The 21,499-nt window shown below is 38.8% G+C and overlaps 1 protein-coding gene across 5 annotated transcripts in view; it reads right to left on the bottom strand.

Annotated features, from left to right (window-relative positions):
- Window positions 1-447: 447 nt before the first annotated feature.
- The window catches only part of fnbp1a (formin binding protein 1a), a 37,324-nt gene continuing 16,272 nt past the window's right edge, over window positions 448-21,499 (bottom strand). Inside the window, exons 7-18 of one of the 5 annotated variants that reach the window (XM_037535882.1) lie at window positions 21,405-21,428; window positions 18,482-18,610; window positions 15,659-15,805; window positions 12,994-13,173; window positions 10,532-10,714; window positions 9,216-9,230; window positions 8,663-8,772; window positions 7,176-7,308; window positions 6,470-6,588; window positions 6,227-6,366; window positions 4,301-4,459; window positions 448-2,494 (exon numbers count right to left, since the gene is read on the bottom strand). In XM_037535882.1, coding sequence (XP_037391779.1) covers window positions 2,487-2,494; window positions 4,301-4,459; window positions 6,227-6,366; window positions 6,470-6,588; window positions 7,176-7,308; window positions 8,663-8,772; window positions 9,216-9,230; window positions 10,532-10,714; window positions 12,994-13,173; window positions 15,659-15,805; window positions 18,482-18,610; window positions 21,405-21,428 — 1,347 coding nt within the window. In that variant the 3' untranslated portion in view covers window positions 448-2,486. The other 4 variants (XM_037535881.1, XM_017716123.2, XM_037535883.1 and 1 more) reach the window with 4 other exon arrangements.

Raw genomic sequence — 21,499 nt, 5'->3', positions numbered from 1 at the left:
AGAAGGGCATGGTCGGACATTTTTCACTGCGCAAGATATTAATAGCATTTTAAATATGAGGAAGAGAAAATATTTTGCATACCATACACATACAATACACACAGAATGTGAAATATTTCCTCTAACTGGGAAGGGATGCTCCTACACACAATACTCGCCCCTCCCTGTCTAACTCTGACTGCCCTCTGTTGCCATCTGCTGGTGCAACATAACTGATTCAGTATAGTGTAGATGATAAAGAGGATAGTCTTTAAAAACAAGCGCTCACTTTGACACAGGGCAGTATATTTCACAATGGCTTTTAATGTTACATTTTCATAAAAAGTTCAGGCATTTTATAATGCACCTCTTTCCAAAACTGATGTGTACCTAAGTCCCATTATTCCCATTAACCATGACGTGGGACCAGCTGACTGGTCAATGAAATCACAAGGCTCTGACACCCAATTTGGCAGTTTGATGTTTATGAGGAGGTTTTTAGGGGGAAAGGGAAATTCAAAGCACAATATAGAGAATACACACACGGCTCAGCACTGCAATACTCTTTCTTTATAAATGGAGATAAACAACAATATTAGTCTTTCAGAGCTGATTCAAACAACAGCCCAGAATCCATCAGAAATGAGGTAAATATTTGTGTTTAACATCAAACTGATCTTACTGTAAAACAATGCAAACCACTGAAACAGTCAAAAGAAGAATCCTGGTTTTGTGAAAAATACAAAAAGAAGAAGAAGAAGAACGCAGGGGCATGAAGCAAGTGGCCATGCATAGGTGGCAAAACTAAAACCTTTTAAAAATGAAAAATACCTCAATAAAAAAGGAAAAAGTAAACCACAGGCACAAACACAACTGAAGAAGCAAGTTCAACCGTCTGAGGTAAAAGGCTTGAACTTGCTAGAGGACTGGACCCCTAAGACTGGCACATACAAAGAGACAGGGCAAGCATGCATGCGCAGAAACACAGCACCAGCCGAAAGAACATCATCAACATCTACTGAACGGCACCACTATAGCTACACGAGACACGGCCACAGCCACTGAGCCCAGAGAGAGAGAGAGAGAGAGAGAGAGAGAGAGAGAGAGAGAGAGAGACAGAGACAGAGAGAGACAGAGACAGAGAGAGAGAGAGAGAGAGAGAGAGAGAGAGCCAGAGAGAGGTGGAAAAGACAGATACGAAGGGAGAGATCCAACTGAAAGACAAGGAATTAGTGTGTGAGAGAAAAAGACAGAGAAAGAGACAGAGATAAAAAGGGCAAGGTGCAAAGGAAAAAAAATGAGAGAAAAAGGCAGAACAAAAAAGACAAACAAAATTAGCAAAAGTAAGCAAAAGAAAAAAATGAGAGGTAGAAGAGATATAAAGGCAAAAAAACACCAAACCACTAGTAAAACTAAGAGAGAGAGAGGTCAAAAACAAAGGACTGATACAAAAGGAGAGATGCAAAAGAAAAAAGAAACAGAATTAATAAAAAGAGAGAAAAGGGTGGAAAAGTATGAAGAGAGAAAAAAAATAAAAGTGATATGTAAAAGAGAGAGAGGTGGAAAAGAGACAAAAAGAGACAGAAAAGCGAGATAGAAAAAGAGACAGTGAGAGAGATTAAGAGAGAGAGAGAGACAGAGACAGAGGAGGTGTGGCGTGTTTACATACATTACAGGGTAGAAAGTGAGCGAGTGAGTGGGTGAGTGAGTGAGTGAGTGAGTGAGAGAAGGTGAGAGAGAGTGAGGTGGCACTGCGCTGTCTGTGTGGAGAGAGTGAGATCGACTATAGAGGTGTGCTTACCAGTGCAGCGGACACACAACCCTACAAGCTGCCTCACGCACTTCTACACACACTCGATGGAGATTTACTCTCAAAAAAAAAAAAAACACATCATACTCTATAATGACTTTTCATCAGTGCAAGCATGACTTCACCCCTCCCACAAAAAAAACAAACAAACAAAAAAACCAAACAAACAAAAAAAACATTTTGAATGGTTTTCAATGAGCACAACAAAGTCAGGACTGATAATGTTCTTAAAAAGGGTTTTTTTTTCAGCAAAGGATCTTGTGCAGGTCAGGCATTTAACAGAAGTACGCCAGGTACTATGTTATTATAAGTGAAAGCCTTCACAACTACGTGCACTTCACAGTCCTGTATCTGCCTCTGAGGACTACTGGTTGTACCTAAGGGCTCTGGTCTGACAGCAAGCAGCTAGCACACAAGGCTAAAGGAGTCTAGGTCCGTACAAGAAGCAAGCTCAGCAAATCATCAGCACACTACGTTTTTTTTGTTTGTTTAAAAAAAGGAAAAGAAAGACCTCAGACAACATTCCGAGTAGTTTTTTTGCCTCTGGCCGAAGGAGAAGGAGATTCAGAGACCGCGCTAAGAATGGAACTGCCTGTCAGGCAGGCCTCACACAGCACCTCTCTGACTACACATTTAAGAAGGAGGATGTTTCGCGCAAGGACGCTTGCCCTGCCACTCCTGTGCCAGCCAAACGCTTTTAGGGATCTGCAAAGAAAAGAACAAAAAACAAAAACAAAACAAAAGCAAAGAAATAAAACAAAACAAAAAAAATTACACAAGATGTTAGAGATGTGGCATAAGAATGTGACACACTATTCTATGACATTCCTTTCTTCATAACAACTGTTTCCCAAGATTCATTCTTGCCTGCTACGATTAGCTAGCATGAGAGAGAAAGCAGTCATCAGAGAAAAGTAAAAACAGCAGCGGAAGCTTCTGAACGTACACATCCATGAACCCGACACTGAACAAAAAGAGACAAGAGTGATAAAATAAATACAGTATGAATGTTAATACTTTCTTTATCGGTCTATCAAGCGCAGAATTTACAGCTACTGTTGTTTCATGAGGAAAACCATGGACAAGATTTAGTATACATCGACAGATTCTCCTGTATGCATTAAAAGCATGCAGAAACAGCTGCGATCACATCACTATCACCATGAATCACAAAATGTGCTTTGTTTCTGTCCTAAATCTCCATGGAAATCTGAATCCAACAGTAATTAATACCCTAGTTCGTGTATCATGCCAGTCGAACTAAGAACCGCATGCAGAATGTTTTGTTTTTAGGCCCTCACCACGTGGAAAAAGCAGCGCATCTTGTAAGCACATGCCACTTGGAAGACATCTGAAGCTCTCTAACTACTTAAGCTTGGTTTTCTACTGCCATCATTAGGGGGAGGAACTGTGGACAGCAGCGAATGCAAAGCTAGTTCAATCTGAATCTGTTACGCACATGCAAGAGCTATTCTTTTTTCTCCTTATCGTACAATTTTAGCATGAATGGAGCCAAAAAATCTCATAAATTCATTAAAAGAAATACAAGAAAATAAGTACCTGAGTAAACTTTAGGCTATTCCGTTCCCTCTTCCATGCTCTCTCGTAGAGTATTTACAGTCAAATTTTTTGAATTTAAACAGCTGAACTGCAATAAAAATCTAAATAAAACAACTCCATTTATTGATAAATTGGTCTGATTACTGAACTGAAGCCTCATCTCTTTATTTACTAGGGCACAATGAGGCATTTATTTGGGTCAACTTTTCTTTCAGCAGTATTTTTCTTTGCCCTGCGATGGACTGGCAACCTGTCCAGGGTGTATCCTGCCTTTCGCCATCTCAATGACAGGTGGGATAGGCTCCAGCACCTCCCCCGTGACCCTGAGGGAGAAGCGGCTTTGAAAGTGTGTGTGTGTTTTTATTTTGAGAATTATACTCTTAACCCAAGAGTCACTTTCTTTTGGCTCAGCCATGGACAAAAAAAAACAACAAGGTTCAAACATTTTATACAAAAAACAACCACAATACCCAAAGCTATGATATGAAATGTAGATTAAGCAGCCTTTTCTACTAACGACTTAAAGGATACCGCGAAAGCGGTTCTATTGCCTGTCTCATCCATACGGACGTTTTTTTTCCCTCTTATTGATACTGAGGTGGAGAAAGATGCCAAATAAAGAAGCTTATAAACACAGACACAAATAGTCCGATATTCTACACGATATCTTGCACATGTAAAAACATCAAGTTCTGGCCACTTCCTTTCCCATAGGACGGAGGTGGTGTTCTGAACAGCTCACGTACACATACGTAACTCAATGTCCTTTCATCCTCTCTCTTATGCAGAGATAAATCATGAACAGCCTAGAGTGAACAATTCCTGCCTTTTTGCTTCATGTCCCGCCCTGGCGACCAGTCGAAAATGGCCCGAGGACGTGGACGATCAGGGGAAGCTGCTCACTCTAGGTATGCTGTATTAGCTCTGTTGGTTAAATGTATGTCATGGCACCTTTGGAGTTTGCGTCGAAGCACAGCTTGATGTAGGACGTGGGCACGTATCCTTCCTCGTCTTCGTTCCTTCGCACGCGCGTCCAGCCGTCACCCTTGTCTTCCTCGATCACGTACAGCATCTCGCCCTCCGCCATCGGGATGGTGCCCTCATTCTGGCCTGAAGTGCGAGAGCAGAAGACATACTGAGCTAAACTACTGGGAGCATTTGTATATTTCTGGAAAGAATATATATTTTAGCCAAATATGCTACACTTGCTAATAATTAAAATGATACTGTGGCAAAAAATCTAATTTGCTATAATGGCGTTTTAGGGCCACTGTTAAAAAACTTCAAAAGAGCAGACTTTCAGAATAGAGTTGTAATATTTCAAGATAAAGAAAAGTTATATTGTAACATGCGACCAGAAAGCAGACGCTTGCGGTTTGAAAACACAAGTGAAGCTTTACTTGTAGAATCATTGATGCAGAGAGTAGTCAGGATACAGGCATGGGTCAGTTCCAGAAAGCACAGCAGAGTAAGAAAGGCGACCATAACAACAGTCCACAAAACAAGTGATGAGTCAAAACCATGAATCCAATAAACCAGGCAGAAGTACAAAAGGGATAATCCAAAAAACAGTCAACGGGAAAACAGGCAGAAAGTCAAAAACATGATAAACACGAGTACAGAAAAGCGCTCAGTAGTTTCACAAAGGAAAGCAATACTTCGCAACTAGTATATTCTAAAGCCCAGGCTTATATACTAGTCTAAATAGTCATGTGACAAATACACAGCAGAGGAAAGTTAGTATTCAGGCGACCTTTCTTGTGTTAAAATGAGAGACACTGTGGAGTTTGTAGTTATACTTATGCATTGATTTCTCCTATAAAGAAATACTCAGTCACCCTGTCCCCTGCCACATCAACACCAGAGTGTTATTAGTATAAGAAATGGCTTAAATGGCTGTGCAAGAAACAGTGTTTATTTAGAATAAAGAACCAGACAGATTTGGAGGAAACTGTCACAGGCAGTGGCGTCTACAAGGCTATTGGTAGTTATATCTCTGTAAGAGGGCATGTAGTTCCACAGGCAACAAGAGAATGATAATCAAAATGATCAATCCCGAAGGGGCGGAACTGCACTGCGCTCAGCATCTTCGCTGTCGCCACTACAGCAACTGAGGCCCCAATGCATTATGGCAGCCCCCCTACAATTAGCCCACTTTATCTTTGAAATATTGTGAGTTTATTCTTGTAACTTTACAAATTTATTATTGAAATATTACGTCTTTATTCTGGAAATATTATGATTTTATTCTAAAAAACATCATTCTTGAAGTTTTTTAGAATAAAACTGTTTTTAAAACTGTCTACTGTTTTTACTTTTTTGACAGTGGCCCGAAAATGCTGTCGTAAATTTGCACAATGTTCTCACTGTTATCAATAAAAATGGGCAAAGGTATGTTGCACTGCTGTAAACAGAACTAGCCGTCATACTGAAATCTGAAATTTGTCCATATTTTACATAAGCCTCGTAGGAACTACACCCTAGATTTTTCACCTGAAGTCCACTTATAATGTTTGCGTAGTATTATGTACAAAAAGCTCATAATTCATATTAATCCTTAAGAATTAACCAGGCAGTTTTTGTTACTGTGTCTTTGAGTGGCATATAAAAATGAGCACTGTTGTAATTGGTTGCTCTGTATTGTACCTCATTAAAAAAGCAGATTAGGGATGAAAAATCCTTATAAGATCAGCGTGAGCACACAAAGCTAAACTGCTGTACGCATTTGTGGGTGAACTGGCTAGAACTTTAACAGCTCATTAACAGATTGTTCACAAACAGGCATTCCACGCTAAAAATCCCATATATTAAATGGAGGTTGAATCATACAAGTTGGCCATATGCCTTTCCTGGGATCTAGTATGTTTCTGCCGCTACCTTCAAAGGGATAGAGTGCCTTGCATGTCCCTATGGTGGGTAAAGGATCTTCATCATCAAACTCATCGTCAAACTCAGTACTGCGGGACTTGAACTGAACTGTCTCCGTGCTGGGGTCCTCTGTGTAGCTGCCATCCGGACTGCGTGCAGAAGACATATAGTACATACAACAGTCCAAATGAATACAAAGAATCTGCAGGTGACCACTGGGAGGTGGACTGTTAGTGTTTTCTTTCGGAGTACCTCTCTCTGTTCTGGGCACAGCTGTTGGGCGTGTTGCCCTGCGAGTCGAAGTGAGCGCTCTGTCTCCGCTGAGTGCTGCCCTTCTCTAGCAATTTTCTTTCCACGTCTGTTAGCCATCCCTGAGAGAGGGAGAACAGTCTCAGTCAAGTTCGTCTCTAAACCTTCATTAACAGTATTTATTGTACGAATTTAAGGCAACAGTTTGGCAAAAATCAAGTGTACACTATTGTCCCCTTATCCTGAATGTAGTACCATCAAGATATGTTGGTGTCTGAAATTTGCTTCTGAAGTTTTGCACTGAAGTAACAAGGCTGGTGTATCTGACATGTACTAGAGCCTTCCATCCCACCATTTAACACTGTGTAAACTGCAAGCCTTAATCATTACATGTTTGCCTCAAACTGCATCAAACTGTTAATAAATCTCATATGAACTTGCTTATATAGTTTCTAAAACTGTATGACATACTGTAGTCTACAAAAAAAGTATTTTGCCTAGCCACAAACAACAGCAGACACCACCCTAAAGCATGAATTTTGGCTGGGCTTGTGCTTCTATGACTTGTCAGCTACATTAGCCCTGTAGCTACAGCGAAAAGAAAAAAAAGATTTGCAAGCTAGTCTTTACAGACTACATTTGAGGTAAGGGGAAAACTTTGTGAACTTGATTTTTCACTCAGCTATGACTTTAATGTGATTCTCCTCACCTCATATTTATGCGCCTCGAGCTGAAGCTTCTCTATGCTTTGCTGCACCTCCTCTAAGCGAGGGTCCACGCTGTTGGGGTCACCCATGTGAGGGTTCTTAATGTACACTTCTTTCATTTTAGTCAGGGCATCTCTGTGGACAATGAAAAAGAAACATGGTGTGGCATTAATGCTGCAACAACTTCATTTTCATAGTAATAAGAAGAAAATATGGCACTGATTCAATAATCAAAAAATTATTTTATTATATTGGGATGTGTAAGTGTTAAAATAGAACTGCATTCTTTACCTTATTATTGCCTTATACAAAAAATGTGTAACAATTTAGACTACTGGTCTACTGGACTATTGCTATTAAGACGATTAGTGGTTGGTCTAGCAGACTATTAGTAATCAATCTATTAGAAATAGACAACTGGCATATTACTCTATTATTAGATGGTCTAATAGACTATTAGCAGTTGGTCTAGTAGATTATTAGTAATCGATCACTGGTCAATTAGTCTGTTAATAGTAAATGATTGATCTATTAGATTACTAGTAGTAGTGGTTTATTACACTTTTAGTAATATACTACTGGTCTATTAGACTATTAGTAGTTGGTGTATTAGACTATTAGTAATAGACTACTGGTCTATTAAGACTACTAGATGTAGACATCTGGTCTATTAGACTATTAGTAGTTGTTTATTAGACTGTAGTAGTAGACAATTGGTCTATTAGATTCAGATATCAAGTAGTAAGTAGTTTAGTAGAAGACAACAATTAGATTGGATTATTAGTAATTGACAATTTTAGACCACTAAGGCCACCAAAAACCAACGGCACCATGTTTTGCCGGGCAGCATCCAAAAATTTAAAACCATTTTTGTTACCATCGCTTGAACAAAGTAATCACACCAGCGCTGTGTTTATGTGCACTGGTACTCAGAGACTCTATTTTTCAGAATTCTGCCATTAAAACCCATATTGAGGCCACAGAAAGCCACAGCAGATCACATGTGGCTTGAAATTTACACAAAAGAAGGCAGTCAGTCTTTTAGGTAAACAAACAATTGCTAATGGTGTGTTACTACAACTAATGTTACTACCCTAATCTTTTTTCAGTTTGTTATCTTTTAGCTTGAAACCGGAGTTTGCAAAGAGGCAGTCAACTGATGCCAAGCAGGATAAATGATCTTAAAAGTTTTATATCATTACATTTATAGGAGTACAATGTAAAAATGAGCTGAACTTTTATCAGCACTCTCTCTGTACTGCATTCTACAGCAGTAATCTGCTGGGAAACGCTACAAGATGCTGCACTGCGTCCGATGACATTTAGTAGGATCAGTATCAGTGGATACTTAAGGTTTCAGTATTGGTATCAATGTTTGGAAATAAAATGAGGTATCATGCCATCTCTGATTTCAACCCTTTTGGAAATTGCATGACCAAGTGTGTGTGTGTGTGTGTGTGTGTGTGTGTGTGTGCACATATGCAGGTACCTCTGATCCATCTCTTTTTGGATGTCCTTGCTGATGTCATTAAACTTGGCTTGCAGTTTCTTCCTCCTCTGTTCAGGTGGTAAGTGACTATAGTCCTCCTGGCCTGTTCCCTGAGACACATATACACAAAGACACAGACTCAACAAAACTGAAAAAGGTGGATATTGTTTCTCTTCATGAAAGTTTAATTAGATGATATCAAATGTGCAGCCATAGACTTTATAGGTACCAAAAAGCAGAAAAGGACACAACACACCGGTTGTGATCACAAAGCAGAAGACAGTGACTTACATTAACACATTAATTACATGACTCTTGTTTCTGAAGCCCTTTCAAAAACCACTTTTCTGATCCCTACCTGGTCAACTTTACAAAATACTACACAAATGTAATAAACAAACAAACCACTGCAATAGCAGTAACACATACAAGCTATTTACAGTCAACCACTATGTTAGTTTATGTTATAATGACTTAGCAAAGCAGTACAGCAAAGCAAAAACAGGCCAAAGCTGGAGAATGGTGGGAGGTGAGAGCAGACACAAACACTTACCAACTTCAGGGAGAGCTGTGCACAGAATAGAAAGAGAACAGAAGAGAGGAAATTTCACATCAATTCAGCACATTGGGATCAGATCAGCAGCTGAGATGTTAACATGGATTGGGATGAAACTGAGAGCCAAGCATGGAGGAAACAGCAAACCATACAAGCATTACACTGGCTAATGGCTAATGATTTGGATGAGCAGATTTGATGATACCAGTTAGACCAACTTTTTAATCATTATCCATTTTCTTTTACATCATATTTCCTACATTTCCTGTTTACACTGAGTTGGTGGTTTATTGGTTATTCCTACCTTGTACTTACATTTACTGGCTTCTTTATTAGGTGCAGCTCCCATATACAGGTCCTTTTTACCTACAGATTGCACCTAGCATTAAGACCATTCCATTCCAAAGCACAAAACTACACAAAAATCACACCCTGTGCCTTATTTACAAAATTTACAGATTCATTTCTGGGGCTTGCTTTCAGTTTTTCTCCAAAGTTCTGTCTTAGAAGTTGGTTGCATTTTCTGACGATCAATAATTTTGAGTTGTGGACTGGGTGCTCAGTGCATTGCTTTTCTATCCTCAATGAGGCTCCTTGTCATCTACACGTTCTTTCAGACCCATTCAGTCTTCTCACAGTGAAAGAATGAACACGAACATATTTTTCAGATTTTTCTTCCGGATCTCTCTCTCGACGATGAAAAGTAAGTGCTGTTTATTTGATGGGGACAGCGTTGGTGGTCTACCTGGTCTTGCACAGTTAGGCTATCATTTTCTCTGTTTCTTGTAATCATTTTTTGAACTCCAGTTTAGGAAACGTCAGCTGTTTCACTTTTTTTCTTATGACTTTGCCCTTCTTTATGCAAGTGTATTATCTTATATCTAATCTGCTCAGAATTATCTTCTGAGAGAATAATTAACTTTGTACTTAATGCCAGTTTTGAAAGAAAGTTAAACCAATGCAGGGTGGTCTGTGAATTTTGCGCAGTACTGTATACTGTAGGTGTAACTGACAAAATAGCCAAAAAGTTCAAAAACAAGGTAGGTATGATTAATAAACTAGCAACTCTTTTTTGCATTTCCTGTACACATGTTTATATGTAGTTTATTTTTATTCATGGATGCTTTAATTTATGCAGCTTTATTTGTCACTTAAGTACTTTCAGTTGCATTCTTAGTATGAATGGTGCTACATATCTAAAAGTTAATATTGCTCTTATTAGTAGTAGTGTTAGTAGTAGTAGCATTATTATTCTCCTAAGAGGAGTAAACTACAACTCCCATGAACCCCAGCAAGCACACTCTGCCACTTACCCCACGCTTGAGGCTCCTCAGGCACTGCATTTTGTGTTTGGAGCTCATGAAGTCGTTGAGTCGCTGACTGAGCGGCTCCTTGGGCTGCTGGGGTGAGTGGGGGCCGTTTGCCAGTCCTTCCGGAGAGGGGGACGTGGGGGGAGGGGGAGGGGGCTGGCGGGGTGACGCTAACAAAGACATAAGCTATAGGTGAGGGTGTGATGGAGCCATGTTCAGAAATGGATGGAATGGAGAAAGACAGAAGGAGAGAGAAGTGAGGAGAGAAAAACACCCAAGTACAGAAACAGCAAGATGACAGCAAGAGATTTTTCTCAAAGCCAAAATCAGGAATTTCAGCTAAGTATTCATTCAGTATTCATATACATTCAGCTAATGTATGACGACCAAAACTGGGAGTTATATTAGTGAATATAAATAGTGAATTAGTAAATTAGTGAAATGTTATGAATATTATTGAATTACTTAAGATAACATTTTAACATAACTCATAAAGTTAGAACAAAATGCATTGCTTTTAAATGGAAAAAGTGTCGCTATTTATTACACAAAATAATGCAATTATTTTGGCAGCCCTAATATTACAATGACGACTATAAAAATTCCCAAAACTACTAGCTATGATGTTAAATGCTGAACAGTCACTCCTCTGATTTCTTTCTGTCTTGGTTGCTACAGTTTATTCTGTCTCTTTCTGGAAGTCACAATAAATTAAAATGAATAATGGTGGGAAGCTTGTGCTATATTTTAGGAAGACTGCATGCATGGAAGCTTATGCAATCCTCTTGAAATATCCTTTCCACACTGATTGAGGTCATTCTGAGTGCACAGAAAGCAAATACAACCCTATGCTGCTGTGGTCTGCTCTGACGATGAGCTGTAAGATATGTTTTGTCACCTCGCTGTTCCTTTCTGTATAATGTATAGTATAATGCTTTGCTTGGTAGGAATGTACTGTGTTTACTCTGTTCCTCCACCAGACGGAGACATTTTCTGCAGCCTTCAGTTTCTGATACAGTCAGCTACTCATTACCAGTGACAAAAGAGTGCTGCAGATACAACACTAATAAAGTGCATCTTATATACGAGACTTAAGACAAGCAAGTCAACTCAGTAAAACACAGCTTCATCGGAACGCTCGCCTTGCTATTGCTATATGTAAACAGAGGCTGTCAAGCACTAAAGGTGAAGCGAACACTCGCTGTCCCTTATAGGGGACCAGCTGGGTTGGATCCACCCTGCTTTCGTGGTTTCCGAGATAGACAGGCCTCCTGGGGAACATGGTTTAGCATTAGAAGTTGAGTTTTTAAATATTTTTAGGCTTTTAGAAAAGACGTCTTAAATTCATGCTTTGTTTTTTTTGGTCCCACATTATATTACATCTCTCTAATAACTGGGTAGCTACATGTCAACAACATATGCAACAACAACATAAGTACTAACGATTTTGTCACTGTTACAGAGTAATGTAATTACATGTGTATCAACTTCAGTTGTCATATAGGTACAATGGAATAACAGAGTGCTATTTACAGAATGGTAATTAATGTAATGTGATTAGGTTACCTTGTTATAACACAGTTATTCCACAATATTTATGTAAAACATGAATGGAATATTATGCAAAAAGAGTCTTCTGATCTGTAGTGTATCAAAAAGATAGACTGTAATTACAAGAGGCAAAACTGACGTTAATACATGTGTAATTACACAGGCTATATTTCTGTAATCAATCTGGAACACTGCTTAAATCACCAGTAGTTACAGCGTTACAGTCACATATGTTATTGATGTGTCTACACATCTACACAGTTATTACAGACATTTCTAAAGTGGGACCTTTTACTGACTATAGTAAATGACTCATCCATGCTCCACAACTATTTTTTAGCAACATTTGCAAGATACAATAAGCTTTACAGGATGTTTGTAAAATCCCATCCAGAAATTATAGCAATCTTTGTTTAGAGTTGCTATGCAACAGAGTGGAAACTATTCTAATGACAGCTCTATGGTGGGATACAAAAAAAATAAAAAAGACATATCTGTGGTTTTCTAACACTGGGACCTTAAAAACACACAGTTTACAAATAAGTAACATCTTAAATTAATAACTCGATATAAATTGAGGTATTTCCACAAAACTGAGTCGCTATTATTTCTTCGGTTTCTTATATAGGATTTTTGCAAAAGACTGCATTGTAGGCTGGGACTAGATGGGTCAATGTTACCCATGTGAGACATTCCTGTTCTAGGAAGCAGAAAAAAGTTTCTATGGGCTGTTTTTCTAAACACAGATTAAGCCCAGTCTTACTGAATCATTGTCAGTGGGGTTTTTTGTAGACTAGGACGCACCTGTCTGCTTTTGCCTAGCCACTGTTTCTGGTTTTTAAGCCTGTGTTTATCCTGCACCTCAGCAGAACCCAACCACATCCGAGTAGAGTGGAATCCACCTGCGTTTTTACCTTATTCCTCTTAATTAAAGGCCACAGTTTGCTCCGGCTCCTGCGCCGGCTCTCCCCACGGGCATTCAGGAAACTGGACTCTGACACGGCTCTCTTCATTGACACGCTGTAGTCTTCAAACTCCACGTCTCCCGGGGGCTCAAAACCTGACTTGAATGTCTCCACGACCTGCTTGGTGTCCTGGGGTCCGAGAGTGCATAGATGTAAAAGATTACTGTCCTCAGCACTTAAACGACAGGACTAGGTTGTGGCATTTTTAAAGGAGATAGAGAGAGATTAGAGCTAAGTGAGGGGCCTACGTAGGTTTACAGTCAGTCCATTTGCTCGAGGGAATGGTTTAATTCAGGGTAAACATTCCATTTAGCACAAGCTGCTCCCTGAGATAAACTCTTTTCTGGATGCATAAACAAACCACCACATCCTCTCAGTCACAGGTCCGAGAGGTTTACTATGAACGTATTAGTTTTACAATTACAGACCGACCAAAGGAATATTTTGTGTCTGATACAGATTTCATGAGGCTCATTCATTTCATTCAAGTTCTGATAACCGATAATATAATTTTAGATCTATATTCAAAATTTTAATTTTTCCTTAATTGTGTAATTTAAATAGTGCTTAACTGACTGATGTGATTGCCAGTTCTCAATAGTCACATTTCTGAACCCCTTATTATTTGCTTAAAGTGCTGAGAAAGTATGACAAAACTCAATATTACAGTATTTTCCAAATATATCACAGTCTCTATTGTATTAATAAAAACCCTATGCTTCCTGCGTGCTGCTATTCTATGCTAAAAGAATATGATACATTTTGTTTTGACTGGTCTGCTCTGCTCTTCTCTAACTGCTCCAAAGGCAACCTTACACAGTACTGTACATGTTAACTAGACAGATTTTTCCACAAAGGAAACTTGCTTTTTATTTAGTTTTTAATGTACTTTAAATTGTCCTTTTATAACAGTCTGAAGCACTCAGCAGATGACATACATTATTTGTTGACTGTCGTTTACTGGATACTAAAATAGAATTAAAAAGCTAAAAATAAAATGCATGACGAGGAAAACCTGGGATATAATGCTTCTTATCTGTCAGTACTGAATACTGCTGTGACACTACAACTGGTATAAACAATAAATCACCCAGCACTATTTATTCATAAAGACACAGATTACATATTAATTTCATAGCAGCGACCAAACTATTCATAGTAGTTACTGAAAAAACAGGACTTGAGAAATTCAGAAATTCACAATCTTAAATAACTTACACATTGTAGCACTGGGGGTTGCGTTACACAGAACTTGTGACAGTTTCCGTTAATTATCTCTTATTTGTCTTATTTTTAAATAAACCTGTTTTGTGTCATAACACAAAACATTAAGTCTGAATTGTCTGTTTACAACGGAATTCATACTGTTCCAATAAACATGCTCACACATACAAATACTTGTCTACCGAAGTCCATAAAAGTTTTATTAAAAGAATCCAGTGGTCTTCAAACTGCACTACACTTAATAAGGCCAGTATGCAGTATGGACTATGTCGTATTGTATTTTTCTTTGGAAGACAAATCCTATAAAAAAAGCAAAAACTTATTTCACAACTTGAATACTTAGGATGTTTCATATAATCCCATAATAACTGTGAAATACTGACAAACAGATTGTCATTTATTCCGGACAAGCCAGACTTATCTAGTTCCTAATTTCACAAAGCAAATGGACAACACATGCTTCATATCCTGAAGGTTAGTAAAGGCAGAGGTTCAACAAATAATCATAACAAAACAGCACATTTCCACAGACTCAAACAAACAGACCCAATATGAGACACGGCAGGCAGCTCTAATTTCTCTATTCTCCATTCCAACTTGCAGTGGACTGTCTGTGGCATTCATACAATATCAGCAGCAGGGACACAGATAAAAAATCAGGAGGCAAACAAGTTATTTTGAGCATGTTTAAGTATGATCATCCACATCTGATAGGCTGGAATTCAGCTATGGCTAAAGCTCCGAGTGTGCCGTCCATGAAGCCACACAGGGGCTTAAATCCAATAGCGGTCAGTAAGCCACTTCAAATCTGCAGCAAAAGCAAGCCGTACTAGTCAATTAGTGTTTCTGTGGAAATCAGACTGGTGTGGCCTCTCTCCATCTGTGACACTTGGCCTGACCACAGGGGGCCACGTGAGCGCTAACCACAGGATTTAGCCATCCAGATCAACAACAACACGCACCAGCTCGGCGGCTGCTGCTGATTGGCTCACAGCTCTAAATTATTCATGGTAACCTGGATGACTACATCTAGCAGTGATCAGTGCTCATTAGCATGAAAGTAGGCCACAGGCAATCAAAGTAATGGAGTCAGCATTTTACAATGGTAAATTATTAATCTGTCAGCTAAATACGGATTACTTAATTCCTGTTGTTTCAGAATGCAAAAAGAACATTCCTACAAATGGATTCAATGGAAACTAAAGGATGTGCATTATTTTACAACAGGTAATTATTTTTTAACTACTAGCATTTAATTTTGCACTGCTTACACTAACAAAGATTTCCATGTAAAAGAGCCATAATAAACTTTTGCTCAAATAAGGCAGGAAGCTGCAACCAAAAGTCATTCACAGTAGGCCTGCAGCAGAAGAAAGGACAATCCACTTACCATTTTGGGCTCAATGGACTCTGCTGCCTTAGTCATTCCATCCAGACATTTGCTAACGATGGGCAGTACCTTACGCTCCACCTCAGCATAGCACCTCATACTCTCCCCTATTCTCTCAATCCGTCTCTCCTCCATCTCCTGGATCCTCTGTAACACACCATCATACCAATTTCCAAAATGTACAATCACAAAATATCCATTAGAATTCATATCCATGTTAATAAACCCTCATACATCTCTTTTGACCAAATATAGAGCTGTACTATAGATTTTCACAAGTTTGCATGGACGTTTTGAATCCTTGCACCAATATTTATCAGCTATTTATCTGCATATTCACGTTTCGATATTTAGTCAATGTGGATGAAGCACCTATTTAATACCTAAATATAGCAGTAGCTGTGTTGTATGTTATACACAGCTATCCATTTACTAAACATTTGCCATTTCAATTAAAACCAGTAGAAATACAAGTGCTAACCATCATGATCAAATAATAATAATGTAATAATTCAAAGCATCGTGAAACATTAAATCACGACAAATGTATCATTCTGAGTATCGGCAAGACTACACCCTGTAATTTTTGAGACACCTCTATAATCGCTATTTTTTAAATTATTTCAATTGTTTAATTTGTGCTTTACCATGTTCAACAGTACGGAGCACGGTCTCCGCTCCAATTCATCCCAAAGGTGTTCTATCGGGTTGAAGTCAGGACTCTGTGCAGGCCAGTTAAGTTAAATCCATGTTTTTATGGACCTACTTTGTGCACTGATGCGCAGTCATGCTGGAACGGGAAGGAGCCATCCCCAAACTGTTCCCACAAAGTTGGGAGCATTAAATTGTCCAAAATCTCTTGGTCTGCTGAAACATTAAGAGTTTCTTTCACTGGAACTAAGGGGCCGAGCCTAACGCCTGAAAAACAACTCCACACCATAATTCCCCCTCCACCAAACTTTACACTTGGAAGGAGGATACTGATTAATTGGAAATCTCCATATCCACCAAAGATCTCACAGTGGCTCTGCGATCTATTGCTATTTCTTAAACTAGAAAAGATTAAGTTTGTATCTAGAAAGGCTTCTGTAAAATTCCACAGAACTTGGAATCCTTTGATTGCATATTTTGAGAAGCTGAAAAGTCTCCCCACTAACTAGCATACACCCATCTTCTTCTATGTAAAAAATACTCTTTGGCTTAAATAACTATGATCTCAAGCTTTTCCTGAAACAGTCAATACTATGAAGATATGTATTTGTAGTTTTTTGTTTATTTTTCTGTAATTTTATATATGTATATATGTTTTTTAATTTTTTATTAAAGTTCTGGTTATGTAAAATATGGAATATATATAAATGACTGTAATAATACATTTATACAAACCCACAAATAAAAAAGATATTTAAAAAATTAACCAAAAACAAAAAAAATATTACACTTGGCACAATGCAGTCAGACAAGTACCGTTCTCCTGGCAACCGCCAAACCCAGACTCATCCATCGGATTGCCAGACGGAGCATGATTCATCACTCCAGAGAACACGTCTCCACTGCTCTAGAGTCCAGTGCCGGCGCTTTACACCACTGCATTCGATGCTTTGCATTGCACTTGGATAAGGCTTGGATGCAGCTGCTCAGCCATAGAAACCCATTCCATGAAGCTCTTTATGCTGTTCTTAAGCTAATCTGAAGGCTACATGAAGTTTGGAGATCTGTAGTGATTGGCTCTGCAGAAAGTTGGCAACCTCTGCGCACTACGCACCTCAGCATCTGCTGACCCTGCTCTGTCATTTTATGTGGCCGACCACTTCATGGCTGAGTTGCTGAGTTCACTGAACTCCTGAGAGCGACTCATTCTTTCACAAATGTCTGTAGAAGCAGTCTGCAGGCCTAGGTGCTTGGTTTTATACACCTGTGGCCATGGAAGTGATCGGAACACCTGAATTCAATGATTTGGATGGGTGAGTGAATACTTTTGGAAATATAGTGTATATTACAACTTATAACTTAACTTATCAGTCCAACTGAAAACAATAGAAAACCAGAACACTTTCACCTTTTTACTTCCAAAAAAAAAAAGTATTCCACTTGCGGAATACCTGACACTTCATAAACATTATATAGATATAGCTTTAGGAAATGTGAATACTGACTGGAATTCATCTGTCAAAAACAAACTGCCTCTTAGTAACAAAATGTCTATGAGAAAATATGCAAATGACAGCATTTGGATAAGTTACACATCCTCTACAGAGAACACTGTTCTGCACATTCCAATGCACAATTACTGTTTATTGGCATAATTTAACATAATGGAGAAAAAAAACATAAAATGTGATGTGCAAAAGTTATGGCACATATATTATATATTTTCTCTAATTGTTAAACTCAGATAAATAGAAATCATACACTCATTTTTGCAAACTGTCCTCAAGCTACCATCCAAAAAAAGGGATACACAACAAAACACTGACCTAAATAACATACTTAGTATTAACCTACATAAAGGAACAAGACACTAACATCTCCTCCACTAATGTTTCAGTACTTGGTCATTATTATTTATTATAAAACGTTTAGCAAAATAAAACTGTATAACAAGCTTTAATTTGTATTCTATATATAAATATATGTGTGTGTGTGTGCGTGTGTGTGTGTGTGTGTGTGTATACATATATATTTTTTTGACAAAGGCAGCTACAGTATCAGTGAGAAATGTATGTGCATGCTTTGCTTTAACCTGTGCATCTGGCAGAATCTGAAAAGGGTGATGTGAGAGAAGATGCAAGTGTTAATGTATGGGTGTCAGTCATGTCTTACCTGAAAGATGTGAGGGATAAGAGTGTAGTAGTGCTCATGCTGGTCTTTATTAAACTTCTGTAGGTAGGCCAGGTACTCATTCTTACTGTCATCGGCTATCTGGTGCCTCATCTGGGCCTGCTGCTTAGCCTGAGAGAGAGAGAGAGAGAGAGATAGATAGACAGAGAGACAGAGAGAGACAGGTAGATACAGTAAGGTGGGATGTCCATCAAGCGCAGTGTTTTTAAAAGTATCCTTTGCTCCACTGCAGGATAACACTGTGGAGTACAAACAAACAAACAACGAAAGACAAAACAAATGTACACTGGTGTCAAACAGTGCTTTAGTAGTGCATAATACTTTAGTTGTAGCACGGGAATAAAGAACAACATGGGATAATAAAACCAGTAGCAACCAGATGCTGCGTTATGGAAAGGTGCCAATCTACTAGAGAGCAGAACGCTCCAGTGCAGCTGCTTTTAAAGACACTCCGTTCTACAGTGCTCCATCCTGCAAAATCTGTGTAAACGTGGGGAAACTGGGAAAACACTTCAAAAGAAAAACAAAAGGAAGAACAGCTTAAAAAAAAAAATCACCACAAGGTATCACGTTATTTCATGCAGTCTATTCACAACAACGGGTGCAATTCACAAAGCAAGATTGTCCACAAGGCCAGATTACTTAAGCAATACATTTAGTCAAACATCAAGACTATCTGAATGTAGATGAATTTAGGCACATTCCTTTGGGCAGTCTTGACCTTTGGCTTGAGTAATCCAGCTGAGAAGCCTGCTTTGTGAATTACTGCCTGTTTTCTGCTCATGGTCTGACTGGGGCACTTGGACCTCATTTATACCTGGTCATTTCATGCGTCTTGAGTAACAGGATTATCAGTTTTAGGAACGACATAGTACGAAGTAAGACATTACAGTAGCATGATTACTTTTCCTGTAATGAAACAGTGCAATGCATTACAGTTTAAATAGTTTTAGAAACATTACAGGCACTAACCTAAGAAGAGTTATGTTACTTGGGTTACGTCATCTATCTGCAATTCACTGCAGGTGCTGCACATGCACAGCTGACTTTGAATGTAATCAGAGACGCATAAGCACAGGACGCACCATAAACTCACTGAACAGTCTGTCAAGCAGCTAATCAACCTAAAATTAATCTGCTGGATAAAGATCCCCATGCTGATGAAGAGAGATCCCCAACCTCAGCTAAACAGGCTAGACTCCATTTTCTCTCAGCTCTATAAGCATTACAGTTCACAGACACTTTTATTTTTTGAGGTTCTGTTTTTAGACCATTGTGGCTAGTTCCTCTGTATTCAAACAAAATGAGCTATTCGTGAATTTAATCAAGCAGAACTGGCTGTGTGTTTAGAGTAAAGGCAACAGAGCTTTTAAATGACTTACTGTGACTGCCCGTTTCTTTCAAAATAAATGACTGAAAACGGCAACTGGGACCTTTCCAGTAGGTACAGATTCAACACAGAGTAACCCAAAAATAAAATAATGAGATTACTTTTTCCAGGAGGTAATAAGTAAAGCAAGCCCATGACAGTTTGAGAAATGTAATGAGTATTTGTAACGAGTAATTTGTAATGAATTGTACTTCAAACTAGCAACACTAAGAATTATACAGACAGAGGATTATCTACTTAAAAATGCAGGGGCACAATTTTATCACTTATACCACTCCAGGATGTTGTCTGAGACACATTTTAGCTAGACGTCTCTTGAAGCCACTTCTGGCAACCAAAAACTCTCCCAATATTATGAAGTTGTCCCCTGCAGTTCTGCACCTGGGGGGAAAACTGACACCGTTTAGTGACTGCCATCACTAGACAGAGGCATCAGTGCTCCTACAGTTCCGGTCCTGACATGAGTTTCTCCCAAGAGTTTAATTCAATACTCTATTTCGTTTAAGCTACTAAGCTTAAATAAAGCTCCAGTTGGTTTCGGTTAACTGAATTTCACCATCTCAACACAAAGGCTAATTATTATAAACAGCCATCATACATTGTAAACACTGGCTTCCAGTGTAAGGAAATGAATAACATGGTGCCAAACTGTGATTTTGTCTTGAATAGAACAGAAAAATGAGGAGAAGCCAAGGCAGGTACATGTGCTGATTTACATATTAACACATAGCAATCAGATTTCAATCTAACCTAGTAGAGATGCCAAGCGTACTAATTGTACCAAGAGTAAATGCATGTGTAGAAAATCTTGTTAGGTTATAATACAGACACAAGTTGTATTAAATGACCAGGTGTAAACTGGGTTTCAGACATCTAGACGATCCAGTAATACAGCCCCACTTCTCCATCACCCAGTACCTCCAGAACTTTAAAAGCGTAGCATTTAATGTCAGTGCAAATCATGGCAGCAGAAGAAGTAAAGAAGTAAAGACAGAGAATAGGAAAAGAAACTGCAAAGGAAAAGATACAGTGCTCCTGTGGTCACAAACACATACACAAATGAGACAAAGTCAAAACAGTAAAGAAGTCAAAAAAGAATCACTCAGGTTTCAATACACAGATTCATTCAGCATGCACATTAACAGAACACAAACACCAAGACGCACGGCACAGAAAATACACAGGAATTGGCCGTTTGTTCTTAGAACCTGAAGCTACTCGTGGCTTCTTCTATTAACGGGCAGATTATGTACCACTTCAGTCGCATAAATCGAGTTAATGTTGTACTAAACAGCAGTTTTATAAGTCTGTTGTTGTTTATTGTTGGTGTTTGTATGCCTGCGCTCGGTGGCCAGAGGGAGGTGATAGAGCAACAGGGGCAGAGATTTGGACAAAGAAAAAAGAAAAACTTGATTTTGCAACAGACGTTTTACGTTGATGTTGATGTCTATGGGTGTACACTAAACAGATTAACACTTCCCCACAGACAGAGACAACTTGTGGTTATAAACCTACCTTGAGTGAACACCGCTTTGAGACATGTTAAAAAAACAAAAACAGAGTTGATTAGTGTCAAAGGACTACTTAGCAAAGGGTATAGATGCGTATAA

The sequence above is a fragment of the Pygocentrus nattereri genome, chromosome 28 (assembly GCF_015220715.1).
Source record: "Pygocentrus nattereri isolate fPygNat1 chromosome 28, fPygNat1.pri, whole genome shotgun sequence".
Lineage (NCBI taxonomy): Eukaryota > Metazoa > Chordata > Actinopteri > Characiformes > Serrasalmidae > Pygocentrus > Pygocentrus nattereri.
This window is presented reverse-complemented; position numbering and strand designations above follow the sequence as displayed.